Source organism: Oenanthe melanoleuca, chromosome 2 (genome assembly GCF_029582105.1).
Source record: "Oenanthe melanoleuca isolate GR-GAL-2019-014 chromosome 2, OMel1.0, whole genome shotgun sequence".
NCBI lineage: Eukaryota > Metazoa > Chordata > Aves > Passeriformes > Muscicapidae > Oenanthe > Oenanthe melanoleuca.
The window spans coordinates 146,057,045-146,075,328 of record NC_079335.1 but is presented as its reverse complement, the minus strand read 5'-3'; the positions used below and the strand labels follow the sequence as shown (position 1 = coordinate 146,075,328).

The following is an 18,284-nucleotide window of genomic DNA, read 5'->3' as shown; positions in this document are numbered from 1 at the left end:
GTGGGTTTTGGTGTTGCATTTTAAGGCTATAGGAGCAGCAAAAAGGATAATTCAACATAGCTCCTTGTGTAATGGAGAAGCAAGAGAGAAAGAGAGATTATATAAAGAAGCACTACACATATATATAGGGTAGTTCATGCAAAACAAAATAGAAAAGACCCATTGGTCAAAGAAGGCAACACCTCTCTAAAAACATGCTTTCTTCAAAACATCAGGTCTCTCATGCACCCTGCAGGTGCTTAAACATTGTTATAATTTCTTGACCTTGTAAAGGCTTGAGAAAGGCAAGGCCTCAAGGCTGTTTTTTCCCTGGTTCCCAGCAGCATCCAGCAACATTTTGGAACCACTCTCACATCTCCAAAAGCCCTGGGCTGGGTTCATCCCAGGCTTCATTTCACTTTATCAGCTGCTGTTGCTCCAAAGCTCCATTCAGAGGGAGATAAGACGTGTGTGCACATGTCAGCAGGACGAAAGCAGAGTTGTTTTCAGGGGATATCTGTGACCCCAAGCTGCCAAAGATAGCCTTGCACTGCCTTTCCCTGGCTGTTACTGCTGTGTATTTGTGAGAGTCAACCAACCCTTCTGTGCTTGAATATTTAAGAGATTTTTCCTGGAATAGCTTTTTAATTTTTTTTTTTCCACTTTAGGTACTGCTTAGTGACTGTAAAGGGAGAGGGGTTAATGATATGGCCAGCTGCTCCTAGTATGGGAATACACTTGTGTGCTTCTCAGGTGCAGCTTATGTTTCTTTTTGGCCCTTGTGCAGATCTGTGTGTTCCTAGTGCCAGCTCCAGCCTCCCTCCTGCCAGAGGCTGCATCCTTCTGATCAAAACTTGCTTGGTCTCACAGAATTCCAGAATGGTTTGGCTTGGAAGAGACCTTAAACCTCATCTCCTTCCACCTCCTACCATGGGCTGGGACACTTCCACTGTCCCAGGTTGCTCCAAGCCCTGTCCAGCCTGGCCTTGGACATTTCCAAGGATCCAGAGGTAGCCTGTGCTAGGGCTTCCCCACCCTCAGAATAAAGAATTTCATCAAAATATTTTATCTAACCCTGAAAAAAAAAATCAGAAAAAAAAAAATCACCATCTGGAGTGTGGGCAGAGCAGATCTGTGCAACCATAGCTGAAGGCTTTTCAAGGCAAGACTTTGACTTGCCTTAAACTGAGGTGTATTTAAACATAATTTTTTTTTTTTTTTTTTTTAAAATGACCGAGTTGATATGTTGAGTTAGTGGCACCTTTCTGTTCCTGGACATATTGTATGGGTTCCCAGTCAGGTTTTAGCCTCAGGATAACACCCAAGGTATTTGCAGGTTGGTATTGGCATTTCTCCCTCCAGCTGTCCTGTCAAGCCTTTAGAGCCTGGTACCTTATTTAAACAGCAAAAGGGAAGGCTTATATCAGCTATTAGGAAGAAATTCTTTACTGTGAGGGTATTGAGGCAGGATGGAGTCACAAAAACCAGCTGGAAGCTGGCACAGCCATTACTGGGAGGTGAAGGAACATATCAAGGCATCAGCACTGGCTAATCCAAGTGTGTGACATGGCTGTGGCACCAGTCCCGTGGCCCTGACTGCTGGCTGTCCTCTCCAGCCCAGCTCCCCTTTCTCCACTTTAGGGCTGGGGTGTCAGGGTGATGTCACAGCGCAGCTGTCGCTGGAATTCACATTGTTCACTTCATGAAATGACTTCCCTCACTGTCATGCAGCTGCTTCGTGTGTTTGATCTATGCTTGGGTTTGGCCCTCAGCCAGAGCACTGCAGCCCCACTGCTGGAGGAGCTGGGATACTGGGGATCATTCTCTGTTTCTTTTTTTGTCATTGATACAGAGCCTTTGGTGCTGGTGGGGAGAGCAGAAAACTCCTTTTGTGCTTTTCCCCACATCTGACCATGCACAGCTACCTCACAGCTCTGTGCCCTTTCAGATCACTCAGCTGAGCTTATTTCTGCTGTAAGACCCTTAAAACATTGGTTCTTACACCAGCTCAGCTGCTCATTCTTACCTGGAATTTCTGCCCTGTGATCTGTCCCATGTCCCTTGTTTGTCATTTAACCAATTCTAGAAGGATTCCTTTTAAGGCCTTTTATTCCAATCTGACCTTTATCACTTCCAGGGATGGGGCAGCCACAGCTTCTCTGGGCAATTTGTGTTAGGGCCTCACCACCCTCACAGAGAAGAACTTCTCCCTAAATTCCCATCTAAGCCTCCTCTCATCATAAACTCTTATCCCCCCTTTCTGTTTTCAACCTCTTAAGAACCCACCATACCCTTCAAGGCAAAGCTGAAGGACCTTGAAGTGAGGGAGAAGGAATCTGCCACCTTCCAGTGTGAGGTGCCCGTTGCTGGGACAGAGACAGCTTGGTTCAAGGAGGAGACCAAGCTGCAGCAGAGCAAGAAGTACAACATCGAGGAGGAGGGCACGTACCGCCGGCTGACCGTGCAGAACGTCACCACGGACGACGACGCTGTCTACATCTGTGAGATGAAGGAAGGGAGCAGGACCATTGCAGAGCTCTCTGTCCAAGGTAAGCGTGGGGATCCTTAAAATCAGAGGGTTCTGGGAAAGCTGCAGAAAAGCAGGCCTCAGAGACAGAACTGTGAGGTTCTCTGATCCGGCACTCTAGGCACCAACTCCGAGCTCTGTAGGCTCCTACTCTGAGCTCTTGGCTCCTGCTTTGTTGGGTTATCTTAAATAAGCAAAGCAGCCAATAGTTAAAAAGATTATTTATTACAAAGCACATGTTATTACAAAGCACATCAGTCTCAAAAGGCAATAGCAAAAAGCAATGGCAAAGCAATAGCAATAAGCAAATGGCCAGAAGCCACAATGGCTAAAAGCACCAACTCTCCCCAATACAAACTCTTATATAGGATTTTTCCAACAAGCTAAGATGCAAACTCAGACCACCACTCCTTAACCTATTAGAATTCTAGTTTCTTAGCACACCAGGTTACGTATAGTACTACACATACTATCTGTCTTGTTCTGCCTAAAAAATGTCAGCAATATTCTTACTATAGTGCTATTATATCTAAGTCCTGTCTACAACTGTGGGCCTGGAGCCTCTTGCTGAAGATATCAGTATGTTTCAACCTTCACTAGAACTCACTCTGCTACTTTTGAAACCTTTCACTTACTAAAAGCATTAGAACTCACCCTAAAACTTAGTAACATACTTTTACTTAAATGTCTACTTTATGTGTGAGTGGCTTAATATACTTCAATCCATCCAAAGACTTTAATTCAACCCCTGCACTCTCATTTCTCTCTGGAGAATTCAGAGACACCCCTGACTCACTGACTCCAACACAGAGCTGCAATTAGAGCTAAGCAGAAAGCACAAGGCATGTCAGCAGAAAAGTTCTATGAGATGTAGAGAGCAAGGACAAACACAACAATGATCTGTATATTAACACTTGGCTAGAATAACTAAGCTGCAGAAAAGTATATCTATCAAGGTATTAGGTAGTTTTAAGCTTAATAATGGAGCTCTGTGCACTATGTTTTAAGACTTACAAGCAGATATTGTATTTGAAATATGCAAGCATTGTTTTAACCAAAGGTACGTGCATTTATAGTGGTTGGATAGAGCTACTGTCAATATGCTTTTGCTTTTTGTGATTGGTCAAAAAAGTTTAAAAATGCATTGTAACATCGTATTCTATGGCTTTTGCTGAGGACATGAGCTACTGGCATCTTCCTGTTGTCCCAATCTTGTAATGAGACTGATGCTTGGGAGGAAAAAATAACAATAAAGCAGCTTGAAACACGTTGCACAGCAGTCACGTCCCATTCGTGATTCTGTGCATTAACCTGTGGCTGGCATTAGGTAAGAAAGGTTCTTGGTGCTTCAGATTGGCCAAAAGTGTGAGATTCACATGTCAAGCTGCAGATTTGGCCTTGTTAGCTGGGTTTACCTGGTCCATGTGGGCACTGAAGAGGGGCAGAGTCCCTTATGGTGTGAGGGGATGGTCAGTGGGTCCCTGGGGCTCCTGCCAGGCTGTCTCTGGACACAGGGCCACCCCAAAGGGACAGGCTGTGCTGTACAAGATGCCACCCAGTGGGAACTTGTGCTGAAAGAAGTTTTCATCAGCTGTCTTCTTCTCTTTAATGCCCTGGAGTGGCTACCTAAAACAGAGGCTAGACAAGATGAAAAGAATAAAGCAGGTATTTATTAAAAGCCTTCAATAGGCTTGGGCAGTCTTGGGCAATAACTTTGGGCAGTCAAAAGCCTCAGAGAGGGGCTACATCCAAGGTGGGTGATGGTCATGAGTTTTTCATAGTATTATAAGTTTGGTCCATTTACATACCAGGGGTTAATCCTCCAATTACAGTTTCAGGTAATGAAGTTATTTCCTCCAAGTTTGCCTCCCTCAGTTCACTGCTGTTTACATCTCTTGGGGCCTGAGACAGTGAGGAGTCCTTGAGTTTCAGGCCTAGACAGGAATTGTTTTGTCTGAATGAAGTGGGAGAACAGCAGCTGACAAGTATGGAGTTTTAGAGTTACACACTAAAGCATCGTAGGATCTAAAAATATAAAAGCTAAATCCTAAGGCATCATCCTAACATGATCCCAAGCATCAGATGTGTCCCCTGGCACTGTCACACACATCTTGTCCAGTGAACAGAGTGATGATTCTTGTCCAGGAGTGGTTCTGACCACAATGGAAAGGGGTTTTAGCAGCTGTGCTTTGGGGCCAGTATGGTTTAGATTGGAAAACACATCCATGCTCCAGATCCTGGGCAGCTGGAACTGTTCTCTGGAGTTTGGAAAGGGGACAAGGAAAGGACAAAGTGTGGATGGCCATGTCCAAGTGTCCTGAGCCTGGTGGTTCAGACTGAAGTGGGAGTAGACATCAGTTGGGTGTAGTGTGGGTCTCTCAGTGAGCAGAGACAAACCCCAGAGCTGCAGGCACTGGACACTGCCACAGCTACAGGATCGATATTGTCCTGACTCATTTGAAGCCTGAAGATACTCCCAGTGAAACCACAAGGAATTCTTCATATATAAATTGCTACAAGACTGCTGGGTGATGTGCCAATTCCTTTTTGTACCACCAATAAAGAGCTGAAAGTGCAAGGAGGTGGATGCAGAAGGGAGAATTTAGTCCAGAGACTTGGGAGAATTCAGACTGACACCTTTTTGTTGCACCTTCCTTAGGTCTGGACCAGCCCACCCTGTAAATGTTTTTGGTCCCAGTAGGACAGCTGGTATTTTTTTCACTTGTTTGTGCTCTAATGGTATGTTCCATCCAAAAGAGAGTGACTGAGCCAGGTGGAGCTCTCTGGAGGGAAAGGAGGCACAGCCTTCCTGAGGAGCCTTGTGCCTGCCCTGGGAGGGGACTGGAGAGAGCAAGGTGGGGTTGGGACAATGTGAGAGCTAAGGGGCTGTGGGATGGGGACACTGCTGAGGGCAGAGAGGTCAAGGAGGAAGATAAGCAGAGAATCAGGTCTTGAATCTTGTGGTGAGCCCTGTACCTGATCTGTTACTTCATGAGAGAATTCAGCATTGCTGTTTGTTTGACAACTCTGGGTGAAGCCTCTTTCACCTCTCAGGGACTGCTCTGGAGCTGGAGCCAGTCACTGTTGATTATTTGGGATGGTCTCTTTATGGTTTGTTCAATCTTTTCTATGAATATTCACATCTTATAGCTTTGGGGTTGTCCTAGTAAGTGGTGATAATCACAGTCACTTGGAAAGACCATGAATTCATTCAGTGTGAATTCTTGTGTTGGCACCAAAAAGAAACCTGAGATTTTCAGTGTCTTTCTCATTAATTCAGGTAACTTCTGTGTCTGCAATTTTGAGTATGTGACTTACTTTGCTGAAGTAGATATGTCAGTCTTAAACCAGACAGGTCTCTTGTCTGCCTTTAGGATTTTACCTCCATCAAAGTTTTAATTTGAATTCCATATGTGGGCAATGAAAGCTGTCAAATCTGTTTTCCTGCAAGGTCATGTATATTTTGTATTTGCTCTGCTTGGCAGACAAGGAACCTGAGTGACTACAGATAAAAAATTTGCTTTTCTCTCTTTGAGGCCAAAATAAGTCCTTGGTGTTGTCTGGTGTGTGTGACCCAGAGCTTGTAATTGATTTTCAGGTGTCTGTATGGTGTTTATAATGTTTTGATTGGGTGTGGACTGTTTCAGTCTGGATGGTCCAGTGCTGCCAAAGCTTTTAACATCTGCTGACTGTGATTATTTTGTCGTTTGAAGGGAACATCATTAAAAAACTGCCACGGAAAACTGCCGTGTTCATCAAGGACACAGCCACCTTCTGCGTGGAGCTGGACAACGACTGCCAGAGCGTCCGGTGGCTGAAGAACAAAGAGGAGGTGACACCCAGCGACAGAATCTCCATCACACGCTCTGGCAAGCAGCACACCATGACCATCAGGGAGTGCAGGGTGGAAGATGCTGGAGAGATTGCCTTCCAGGCTGATGAAAGCAGGACTTCTACCCAGTTCACTGTGACCAGTAAGCTTCTCTTTTGTTTGGCCTTGGTGTTGTGTCTTCCTGATAGTAGATCCACCTTTTTTTAATATTTTTTTCTTCTGCCTTCACTCAGAGTCAGGATTGAAACTGGAGAGATGGATTTTCTTGTTTGGACTTGGTTGTTTATTAAATCTTACCTATAGTACAGAGAGTTCTGCAGCACTTCTAGCTAACAAGCTAAAAATGAGAAAATGGAGGTGAATCTTGGTCATTGCAAGGTCTTTTAAGGCCCAACTAGCCAATTAAGAGCTAACATCTATATTATTTATGCTTTTGACCCAATGGCCAAACACCTGTGACCCACACTGAGGGATTTTCTATCCAACTAAAACCTACTACCTGAAATCATGAAGGAGAAGAGACAAGAAGGAAGAAGAAACCACATCCAAGAACGTCCATCATTTCTCATACCTATTACTATATTCTAAAATCCCAAATTCCAAGCCCTTCAGCATGTGAAATTACACACTTCTACCCAGCAGTGATCCCAACTCCATCACTCAAATTTGGAAGCCTTTTCCAAGGCCTCAAATCAAAAGCAGTGTTCTTTTGGGGGTCAGTGCCAGAAAGAACAGAAAGTTCAAAACTCCCAGGCTTCAGGGTTCCAACATCTTCCCATGGCCGCTCCCATGGCAGTGTTGTTTCAAGTGCCATCATGATAATTTTGGTGTCTAAAACCAGCTGTAGGTTTGATGTCTGCCACAAAAAGCCAACAGCCTGACCTTGAGTGTTATGGGATGTTTGGAGGGATCAAAACAGAGAGAATATCTGTAGAGTCACGGGATGGATTGGGTTGGATGGGATCATTTCATTCCAGCCTGTGCCATGGGCAGGGACACTTTCCATCAGACCAGGATTGCCAGGGCCTTGCCCAGCCTTGAACACTTCCAGGATGGAGCATCCATGGTTTCTCTGGGTAAGAGCAGTGCTGGGGAAAGAGCACAGCACAAACATGTCTTTCTTAACAGAGCAGCCACACGTGCAACATCGTCAAGACTGGACCTGAAATGAAATTTTGGTGAAGTTGCCTAATTTAATTTGGCATTATTTTGATGACACTAAATTTCCTAGGCAAAATCTGCTTTATTTAAGACAAAAATACATATTATTTATGGCTCTGTTACAGTTCCGGTTCATGTATGAACAAATCATCCACTCCAGTCACAATTTGGGAAAAGTAATTCTTCTTTTCTCCCACCACTGCAATCTGTCAGCAGCAAAAAGGAATCTTTTCTTTAAAAGATATGTAACTACTGAGTTATCTAAAGTTTGTTATGTCATTCTGATGCCATTGAATTAAAATGAGGAAAAAATGAGGAAAGTGTCACATTTGGCTTTGTGACAGTTTCTAAGGTATTTGTGAAGCTGTAACATCCAAACAAGCACCTATGCAATGGGAACAATGAAGTTCAGTTTGATTTCAGACTCTGCTGTTTAAATTATGAGGAAAGTGTTGATTCATGGAGCAGAAATTATAAGAAGCTGCCTTCCCACAAACAGGTATTGCAGGAGAAAACTTTGCATTACCATTTCTGATGGCAAGGTCAAGAGATCTCATTCCAGGGCTTAGCATTCAGCTTAATATTACCCTAACAGGACCTTTGACATCTATGTGTGACCAGCAGTTACTGACAGGCTGGTAACTGTGCACCCCAAAACACTTCTGTGGCTATTTCTGTAAGGAAGGAAAAGCGTATCGCGTGGAGATTTCCTATTTTTACCCTTTGTGCCTATCAGATTTACTGCTTGGAGAATCCTGTGTGCTATGGCCACACTTTTTCAATTAGCTGGGTGAGATTGGTGGTGGCTGTTCTGATACCTTTTGTAGTGCACAGGCAATATTTGTGTATCATTTGTCATCTTGCATTGTTAATTGGGGAAACTGAGGCAGGAAGGAGATCAGTTGTCTCAGAGCTCAGTTTTTAGTTTGGGCTCATCAACAGACTCCATCTAAAGTCAGGAATTCTTGAGTATGTTCATTGTGTGATTGTTTCACCCACCTCCCACTCATTCTTTAAGTAGGATTAATTGTTCCTGAGTGTGCTGGTCATGGGATCACAGCTGGAGTCTGGTTGACTGACTTAACCAGATAGCCAAAATTAAATGAAATTAATCCTGTGCTATGTCAGCAGAGGTACAGCTAGAGCACATCTGATAATTCCTCTTGACCATATCAGTGGTAGCATGTAATGAATAATCCTGATGGGACTTGAGCCTTCTGTGAAGGGTTCAACAGGAATGAAAGGGTGAAAATAAATATTCATTATGCAAATACCTGCAGGAATATGTCTCAGGTACCATAAAATAGCCACATCTCCTCAATAGCTGGCTCTCATGGTGGGGACATGTCTTTGTCATTTCCTTTTGAGGTTAATTCCCCAATACCAAAAGCTGGTTCTGCATAAATTAGTAAAACAAAGATTCGAAACGACATCACTCTTGGCAGACAAAGTTACAGCTTCTGAGTGGGGGTAGCATAAAATTCAGGAGCAGGACAGATACCCAGATGGAAGAGGCTGCAGGGAACATCCAAGCCTGTGTAACAAGCCGAGCTCTCCATAACTCTTAAAAGGTTTGAACAACCTTTGCTGGTGGTTTTACCCATCTTCTGAGTGAAAATAAGAAGCTGAGTGTTAGTCTGCTTTGCCCAGGAGCTGTGAAGGGCAGAAATGTGGGTCTGGATCCAGCACTGAAGATTTAAGCTTACAGAATGTTTGTTGAAGACTCTCTGTGTTGACAGTTTTAATAATTGTGTAGAAATCAAATATGTAGCTGTGCAATATAAGTATTGGACATCAAAGTTTTGACCTGGGATGATAATGATTCTGCCATCTTTGTGTAAAGCAGCCTCAAAGCATCTTCCATCCATTTTCTTGCTTTTCCATCTCACATCAGTGTTTTATGGAGGTTTATTAAGCAAGATGAACTTTTATCCCAGTGTAAGCTATTTTGGCTTTTCCACTCCAGTGTAACTTACTGCTCTGTTTTGTTTTGTTTTCTCTCCCTTGCTCAGCTCCCAAAAAACCTCCCACCCAACCCCCAGCTGACCCTGTGGTGAAAAATAAAACAGAAACCTCAGTGACACTGGCCTGGTCCCCTCCCAGGATGGACAGGCCCATTCCAGTTGACGGATACATCGTGGAGCGCAAGAAACTCACCGGCTTCACCTGGGTGAGGTGCCACGAGTCCCACGTGCCCAGCCCCGAGCTCACGGTCACCAACCTGCCAGAAGAGGCTGACTACCAGTTCAGGGTGTCTGCAGTCAACACCTACGGGCAGAGCCCCTACCTGGAGTTCCCTGGGAGCTTGCACCTCGGTGAGCACGAATCCGACACAAAACGGGGTGGTCGGACAGCTTTGGGGTGCTCTGGAAATGGTTCCCATGGAAAACTTTCTGGAGAAATAGCCCAGCAATTCCTCTTTGCCTTCACTGCTGGTTCTCCAGCTTCATGTCAACCACTGGCCTTCACCAAAGGGAGGGAGGAAAATGTCCAAAACCAGCCCAGTGATGGGGGTTGGGTTTCTGGGTGTGTTTATGTTCCACTACCCCACATCTCCCAGGCTGGGGGAGAGGCAGAGCTCCCTGCTGTGGGCCTTAAACTGTAAATGCTTCTTCTGCACCTGCAGTGAAAAGGGAAATTGAACTGGCCTTATGGTACAATTTTCAATATATAGATATGAGATCATGATCTTGTACCTAGAGAATATTTATGGGTGATTATATCATAATGAAAACCAAGTTCCAGCCAGTCCCTCTTTAATCTAAGAGTTTCTTGGATGAATCCAAGGGTTTTGCTTTATTTCTAGGATGCTAATGTGCCCACAGAATCACTGGGTGCAATGGGATTCCTTCTTCCTTTGAACCACTGCACTAGAAAATATCTGTACAGATACTGAAGACCCACACAGACTTTGATCATACTGTGTCTTGTGATTGTATCATCCTTGTCTGAACATGCCTGTATTGTCCTGGAATATCTAGAACTGACTCATAGGGATATCTAGAAGTCCTTCCCTCTGAAATCTAAGAATAATATTGGCTATTCAATAAACAATACAGTATACAACACAGTAGGGGACTTAGGTGTTTCTGGCCTATGCCTTTATACATTTTAGGGATTTAAAAAAAAAAAAAAAAAAAATCAGTAAAATACACCTGCAGGTGTACTTTCCAGGTTTTCTAGACCTCCAAAAACAGGACTCCAGAGGTCAGTTATCTGCAGCTGTAGGAAACAAATCCTTTAGACCAACCATGCATTTCCTTTAGTGCATGAGAATTGTATAAGGATGCATTAATTTATTCTCACATCTTGTTTACCCTGACAGTTTGGTTCCTAAGATGAGGTATCCTCCAGCATGGCAGTTTGTTCTCAGAGGTGTGTGTTGTTCTTCCCTAGAGCCCGTCCTGGCTGTGAAAAGCCCCCTGACAACAGCTGAAGTTGCACCTGGAGGGGATGCCCTGTTCACTGTGGATCTGACCAAGACATGTTCTGGCACTTGGTACCTGAATGGCAAAGTCCTACAGGAAAGTGAGACCTACATCATTAACAGAACCCAGACCACTCACACCCTGCTCATAAAAAATGTCACCAAGAAAGATGATGGGGCAGAAGTGAAATTTGTTGCCAATGATGTTGAGACCAGCACCAAGATGAGAGTGAGAGGTATTTATTGGCATTGTTGTCCATTCTTCTCCCAGTCAAGGGGTGTTTTCTGGGACTTGAGGATAAAAACTGGGGCTGGAGGCTTTTCTTGGTCTGTGGGAAGCACCTGAAATTGTCGTGTGATTAATGTGTGTCCTGGTAATGATCTCACATGACAGCTCAGAGTGAGTTTATCTTCTAGATTGCTTCACATCAGCTCATGAATTTCTGTCAAATTTATATCATTCACAACCATCTGTCAGTGGATTTTCTGTCAGCAAATCTGCCACTAATTCACCTTAAAGTTGTGATTTCACCTCTAGGTTTGACCAGTCTCTTTGACTGCAATAATCTTTCAAAAGTAAAAGAGCATTCATTACTAACAAAGCTTTTCTTGTAGGTTTTTTAGTCCACAATGTGGATATAGAAGTGAGTATGCTGGAATTTAAGATCAAGGTTTCCCCTATGACATGACAGTAATATTTGTATCTACCACATTGCAAGGCAAAACATAAGGAATTCATAGAGAATCCTGTTTTCTGGAAGGGTGTGTTTGTCTTGGGAGAAGATCTGTGCAGAAACATGTTTAGAGTATTATTTATCAGTAAAAAAAAGTGTGTTGGTTTTGGGGTTTTTTTGTTTTTTGTTTTTTTTTTATTCCTTGATGACTCTGGTAATAAAAACAGATCAAGTTTTCTGAAGTGGGAAAGAATGCAGAGTATTGACACGAGTGTGAGGGCAGGAACAGGATCTGATACCATCAGAGATCTCAGTCTATAGCAGACCTGTATCAGGAATAAGTTACCATGATATAACCCAAAATTAACAACTCCTCTTGTCCTGGCAGGAGCTGCAGTAAGATTCACCAACAAGAGCAAAGACGTAGAAAAAGTCTCAGCTCGGCTGCAAGAAGAAGCCAAACTCCAGGCTGAGCTTTCAGACACAGAGGCCGCTGTGAGGTGGCTGAAGGATGGGAAGGAGCTCAAGGCCAGTGAGAAATACGAGCTCCAAACCGTGGGGAAGAGGCGCGTGCTGAAAATCCGCCGCGCTGCCGAGGAGGACGCTGGAGTCTATGAGTGTGTCTGTGAAGGGGATAAAATGCTTTACCAGCTCTCAGTGAGAGGTAAGGGGCTGCCTGGGCTGCTCTGCACTCGTGGTGCTCCTGCCCTGAGCCAATGGAGCCACCAAGGTACACAAAGGGAGTCTGGAAATTTCCCATCAACGTCCAGCCTTGATAATGAGGTCATTATCCCCATAGCAGAGCTGGGGAGTAAATACTGCAAGTGGTGAGGTGGTGAGAGCTGTGCTTTCACTCCAGTTGGCGTCTTGATATTCCAGGGAGTTTGGTGGGGGTGAGTGGTGGGTAGGGAAAGGGCTCTGGAGAGGAGGAAATGCAGCCCCAGGGGCAGGACACAACACAGGATCCCCTGTCTGTCCCACACTTGCTGTGGGACATCAGACAAATCACTGAAGAGAGAGTTCAGCTCTCATTGGGGATCTCATTGTACAAAATCATCTTGGCATTGTAGGGTTTGGTTTTTTGGTCGTTATTTTACTATTTGTTTGAGGATTTTTTTTTTGTTGTTTTCTGTCAATACTGTGGTGGATAAGAATAGACTTTTCCAGGGCACACTGGATGGCTTAACCCCTTCCTGTTTACAGGGTGTTCAGATGTAGAAAAAGCAGCACAATGGCACTTTATTTGGATATATCTTGAACCAGCACTGTTTTATAGCTGCCCTATCTTTTAGGCTGATCTTCCTTTTGTGGCAGTCTCTACCTTTACCCTGAAACCAGCAGCATTAAACCTCCTTCTTGCAAACCTTCCCATCTGTGCAAGGTTCTATGAGCTAGAGCAAAGCTGTCTGTGCCTTGAAGGGGGGCAGGTTTTGTTCAAAACCCCCAGTCTATCCTCAGACTATTCCTCACATGGATTATCAGATGTCTGATGTTCAGAGCACAGAATCTTACTCCAGGCCAGTCCAGCCTGTTGTCACACTGTCACCAAAAGTGAGGGAAAAACAAAAACTCTCCAACAACATATTTTAGTATTAGAGAATCAAGGCATCACTTTATTTCTGGCCAGAATGTGCAACATAAATAATTTCATCCACACATTTCCCAGGTCTTGCAGACAAAATTATTCCATCATACATGATGTTCACTAGATTTTTCACATACTTATACAGCCAAAACTCAGAAAAATTAATTGGTTCAATGTTCATTGGTCCCAAACTATGGAGTTCTTAGTATGTGGTTTCCTATTGGTTATTGATCCTTTTACCTTCAATGCTAATAAGGGCTCTTATTCTTCATTCTCTTATTGATATTTTCTCATGCCAGGGGTGATGCCTGGAGTTTATGTTTATTATTGGTCATTAATGGTTGTTATCTTTTTTACATCTTCTGTGCTACCCCCAGTCTGTTGAGATGCTGAGTGGTGATACAGTCCTTTAAAAAAAACACTTTAATTCCTTTCTCCCTGGGCAAAGGCAAACAAAGCCTGAGAGTTTTGTGGCATTTTTCACATTTGACAACTTGTTTGGTTGTTTCAAAGAGCAAACTTGAGGAGAGCTGAAAAAAAAATTAAAATGTGACTAAATCTATATATAGAGGAATTTCTGTCTACAACTGGCACCTGCTCTTAATTTTGATTTTTTTCTCTCTTGCTCTCCCTCTTTAGCATCATTTTTCATGCTGACAATTCTACCCACATTTAATTGAATTACTTGAAGGCTGTTTCCTTGGGTTTTTCACTGTACTGTGACTACCAAATGAGTAATTAATTTATTATTTTAAAATTGGCCTTGACAAGCTGTGATTTTGTAGCATTTCCAACAATTTAAATGTCTGCTGTTTACAGCTTGATTCCTGGAGCATCACCTCTCATCCTTGTGGGATGAGGCTCACAAATGCTGTACCAACATTTTACCTTCCATCACCAACACCTCTTATCAGCCTCAGGGAGCTGGGAACCATTTGAGGAGCAGGTCAGCTGTAAATGGCACATGGGCATCACGTGGCTGCCCAGGGGCCACTGTGCTGAGCCAGGGCCACTGTGTCACTGCCTGGGCCTCCTGCCCAGACCAGCCAGAAATGCACTTGCCATTTGTCACTGCTCTGCCCTGAGCTCCATGTGCCAGGCACCCTCTGGCACATGACCTCCCTTGGTGACCAGGGACATCTGAGACGTCTCCTCAGGGCTGCCCTGGTTGTATTTTTCACTCTGGTTTTCTGAGGAAGGGAAAGGTGAATGAATGAACTCATCTCCTCCTTCCTCCTACAACTTTGAACCTGTGGACTGAGTTTCTGGGGTATGCTGGGGTAGGAATGTCTTAGCAGTGCCTTCCCTTTTCCCTTTTTTTCCCTTTTCCCTTTTTTTCCCTTTTCCCTTCCCATCCCATCCCATCCCATCCCATCCCATCCCATCCCATCCCATCCCATCCCATCATCCCATCCCATCATCCCATCCCATCATCCCATCATCCCATCCCATCCCATCATCCCATCATCCCATCCCATCCCATCATCCCATCCCATCATCCCATCCCATTATCCCATCCCATTATCCCATCCCATTATCCCATCCCATTATCCCATCCCATTATCCCATCCCATTATCCCATCATCCCATCCCATCATCCCATCCCATCATCCCATCCCATCCCATCCCATGGTTTCAGCTTGGATATTGGTGGGGGTTTGAATCTTTTGCTTTGAGGCAATTGGTGACTCAATTATTTCACTCCATGTTAAAATTATGCCAGATTTATTGTTTGTTTACTATGCTCCAGTTAATTTCCAGGAATAAATTTCTTTTCATTTTGGTCCTATGATATATCCATATAGATTATTAATTTTATGTAATTTAATTTAGCTAGGCTATATTTTAACCTCTTTTGAGCTAATTTATTTGCCAGGTGGTTACAAGATAATGATTGTATTACCTTTTTGGCTTTATCTCCACTTTGTTTCTTTCCTCACCTCTCTTTAAGATATTATTTTAAAGCCCTGTTTCCTGGGGCTTCTTCTTCACTCAGCCTCTTGTGCCATCTATGTGCTCTGCTTTTTGGACATGGAATAATGAGGAATATGGTTGGAAATTTATCTGCTTCTGTCTTGGAATCTAGTAATTAGATCCATAATTAAATCAATAGATTTGGTATTATGATAAAGGAATACCTAATGTAGATGTCAATGTACATTTTTGTTGCTGTGCACAGAACTCTTTACCAGAGCTGTGCCTGTGTTTTGTTTCAGCACTTGCAAACTTCATAAACAAAGAGAAAACTGGAGGAGTTGTCAAGGCCATTGCTGGGAAACAGGCTGAGTTTGTGTCTGAGACCTCTGAGGCCAACATCATGGTGAAGTGGTACAAAGATGGGAAGGAAATCACAGCCAGCAAGAAATTCACTGTGGAAGACAAAGGGAAACTGCACAAGCTTGTGGCTTCAGCTGTGACAAAAGAAGATGAAGGAACTTACACCTGCAAAATTGGGGATGACACCCTTACTTTTGATTTAAAAGTCTCAGGTGAGTTTGTGCTGCAGGTATGGGATCAGAGTCTGTGTGAGAAATGCAGGAGTTTGTTCTTTAGACTTGTCCAGCTGTATAAATTGGCAGATTTTTGGTCCAAGGTTGCACTACACTTTGAAAGATTCTGACCCTTGTTGTGATCCTGATGCAAACCAGGAGTATGGGCAAATAATATAATGATGCTGGGATTTATCTGAGTCAGCTGAAGCTTTTTCTAGGGCTGGAGCACAACCCAAACATGATGCTGGCTTAACAGCTGGCAGCCACACCTGGCCTTTAATCCTTTAGCTCAGTGTGTGCATCATCTTAGCACCACCTCAGCCAGGGGTGCAAAGTCTTGCTGTGGAAGCCTTTGTCAAGCAGAATTCCTGATTTTGGGAGTGAAACACCTCCTGCTCTTCCCAGAGGATGCTGTGGTCTCAGAGAACACTCTCTGTGCTGCTGTGACTCCACCAGTCCATGCCACGTGCCCATCACACAAAGCACGTGGTGCTCAGGTCAAGCCCAGAAGAGAAATGCTTGTCACCACTGCATTCCAGCCCAGGATGGAGCCAGAGTATAAAATGACACAAGAACTCATCTTGTGAAATTCAATATCTGTGAAATTCGACTGATTCTAGTTGCATGTTTGTGGGAACTTTTCTTCCAAATGGGGTTTTCTGGCTTGTGCTTGGAGCCTAATTTTTAACCTGGTCCTAAATTTAAGATTGAAATTTTAAGCTTTCTCCTGAAAGCTTCTCCTGGAAGTCACAACTGAGTGCTTGTGACCTGTAACAGAATATCCAGGTTACTTTGATGCTGCCCATGAGCTAACTAAAGACTCAGCAGAGCTGATTAATTTAGGACAGCACTTGTCTTGAGGGATTGCTGCAGGATTTAGTGAGCTGGAGGGAGTGCTTCCAGCTTCCAGCTGGTGTTTGCTCAGGAATTCATTCTGCATCTCACCTCCAGTTCTCTTCTGAGAATCCAACATTATGCAATTTTTCTTGGAGTCTATTTCCCAGTCCCTGACTTTACCCATTGAGAAACTGGTCTGAAAGAGCCAGTCAGGCTCTGCTCAAACTGACCCCTCAAAAGACAATTTCATGCAATCTGATTTATACTGTCTGATAAGAGCTAAGATGGATTTTAGAAGTGTTCTGGTTGTGCCTTTGTCTGAGCATCAGGTATAGAGGATTGCCTGAGCTGGGTATAAACTTTTTGCTGGCCATGGGCAGGTTGGGTGAATCTCACCTGTAACTCCTATGGCATTGCAGAGGCAAAATCATAGAATCACAGAAAGGTTTGGGTTGGAAGGGCTCTTAAAGATCATCCCATTCCACCCCCTGCCATAGGCAGGGACGCTTTCCACTATTCCAGGTTGCTCCAAGTCCTGTCCAGCCAGGTCTTGGACATTTCCAGGGATCCAGGGACAGCCACAGCTTCTCTGGGAACCTGTGCCAGGGCATCACCACCCTCACAGGGAACAATTTTTTCTTAATATCCCATCCAACCCTGCCCTCTGGCAGTTTGAAGCCATTATGCCATGTCCTATCCCCACAAACTTTTTGCTGTGCAAGGTCTGAGTTACAACCTGTTAACAGCACCTTAGCCAGGGCAGCTTCCTCCTTGTTTCATGTGTCACCATAAAAATTTTCCAGAGTGCTGAGGAGCTGCACTGCACACTCAGTTAGTGGTCTCAGGGCAGGGAATCACTCTGAGATACCCCAACAACTCTGAACAGCCTCCTGTGGTCAGCTAATTGTTGGAGAGTGTGTCAGTCCTGGTGAATGCAAACTTTAATTAAATTCTTGCCTGGCATGGCAATTGTCCTTGGGATGCTCAGTGACTGAAAGCAGCAGTTGCTGCTAAGGAAATGCAATACTGAGCTGAGGCTGGCTCTGGGTGACAGCCCTCAGCCTGTTCTTCAGGCCAGGGCTGCCCTGATGGAGCACAGGCTCTGAAATACCTGATGTGCCCACCCAATATTGCTCCTCAGCTTAGGGACAGCGTGGGCTGAGGAGGTTTGCTCACATTTCACACCAAGGTCTCTGTCTTCACTTGATTACCTTACTTTTACCTTTACAAAGACACTTGCAAAGAGCATTAATTGATAAAATTGCTGTGCTGTTGCTGCCTACATGACAAATACTCTGTGTGGCTGTTTGCACAGTCCATATCTGTGCTGTCAGCAGGGCTTGAGCTGAGCTACCCATGCAGGAACCTCAGCTGAGCTGTGTGAGCAGTTCTGAGTCCTTTGCTGGGAAGATCAGTTTCAGCCAAAAGATATGAGATTATTGACTCCTATATTAGCAGAAATATGAAATGGTTTGGGTTGGAAAGGGCCTTAAAAACCATCTCCTTCCAACTCCCTGCCTATATTCCACTAGACCAGGCTGCTCAGAGCTTTTTCCTAACTGGAAGTTGGAGAATATTTTATCAATGAGATTATCTCATGTGTGCCCTGGCCTGGAGAAGAATTAGTCCAGTAGGACTGATACTGTGAGTAGGGAGCTGCAGGAATGGGCTCAGAAACTCTTAAAAAAGGGTTTTCATCACCTCTAACTAGATTTTCTGACACTTCCCAGTATTTTCAAAGCTGTTTCTGCCCTCAGACATCAACACATA

At 44.1% G+C, this 18,284-nt stretch overlaps 1 protein-coding gene across 1 annotated transcript in view; it reads left to right on the top strand.

Annotated features, from left to right (window-relative positions):
* Positions 1 to 18,284, top strand: part of OBSCN (obscurin, cytoskeletal calmodulin and titin-interacting RhoGEF) — a 145,951-nt gene that overhangs the window by 13,089 nt on the left and 114,578 nt on the right. Inside the window, 6 exon segments of the mRNA XM_056484594.1 lie at positions 2,259 to 2,528; positions 6,220 to 6,480; positions 9,512 to 9,814; positions 10,896 to 11,162; positions 11,989 to 12,264; positions 15,402 to 15,674. Of these exon segments, the coding sequence (XP_056340569.1) occupies positions 2,259 to 2,528; positions 6,220 to 6,480; positions 9,512 to 9,814; positions 10,896 to 11,162; positions 11,989 to 12,264; positions 15,402 to 15,674 (1,650 nt within the window).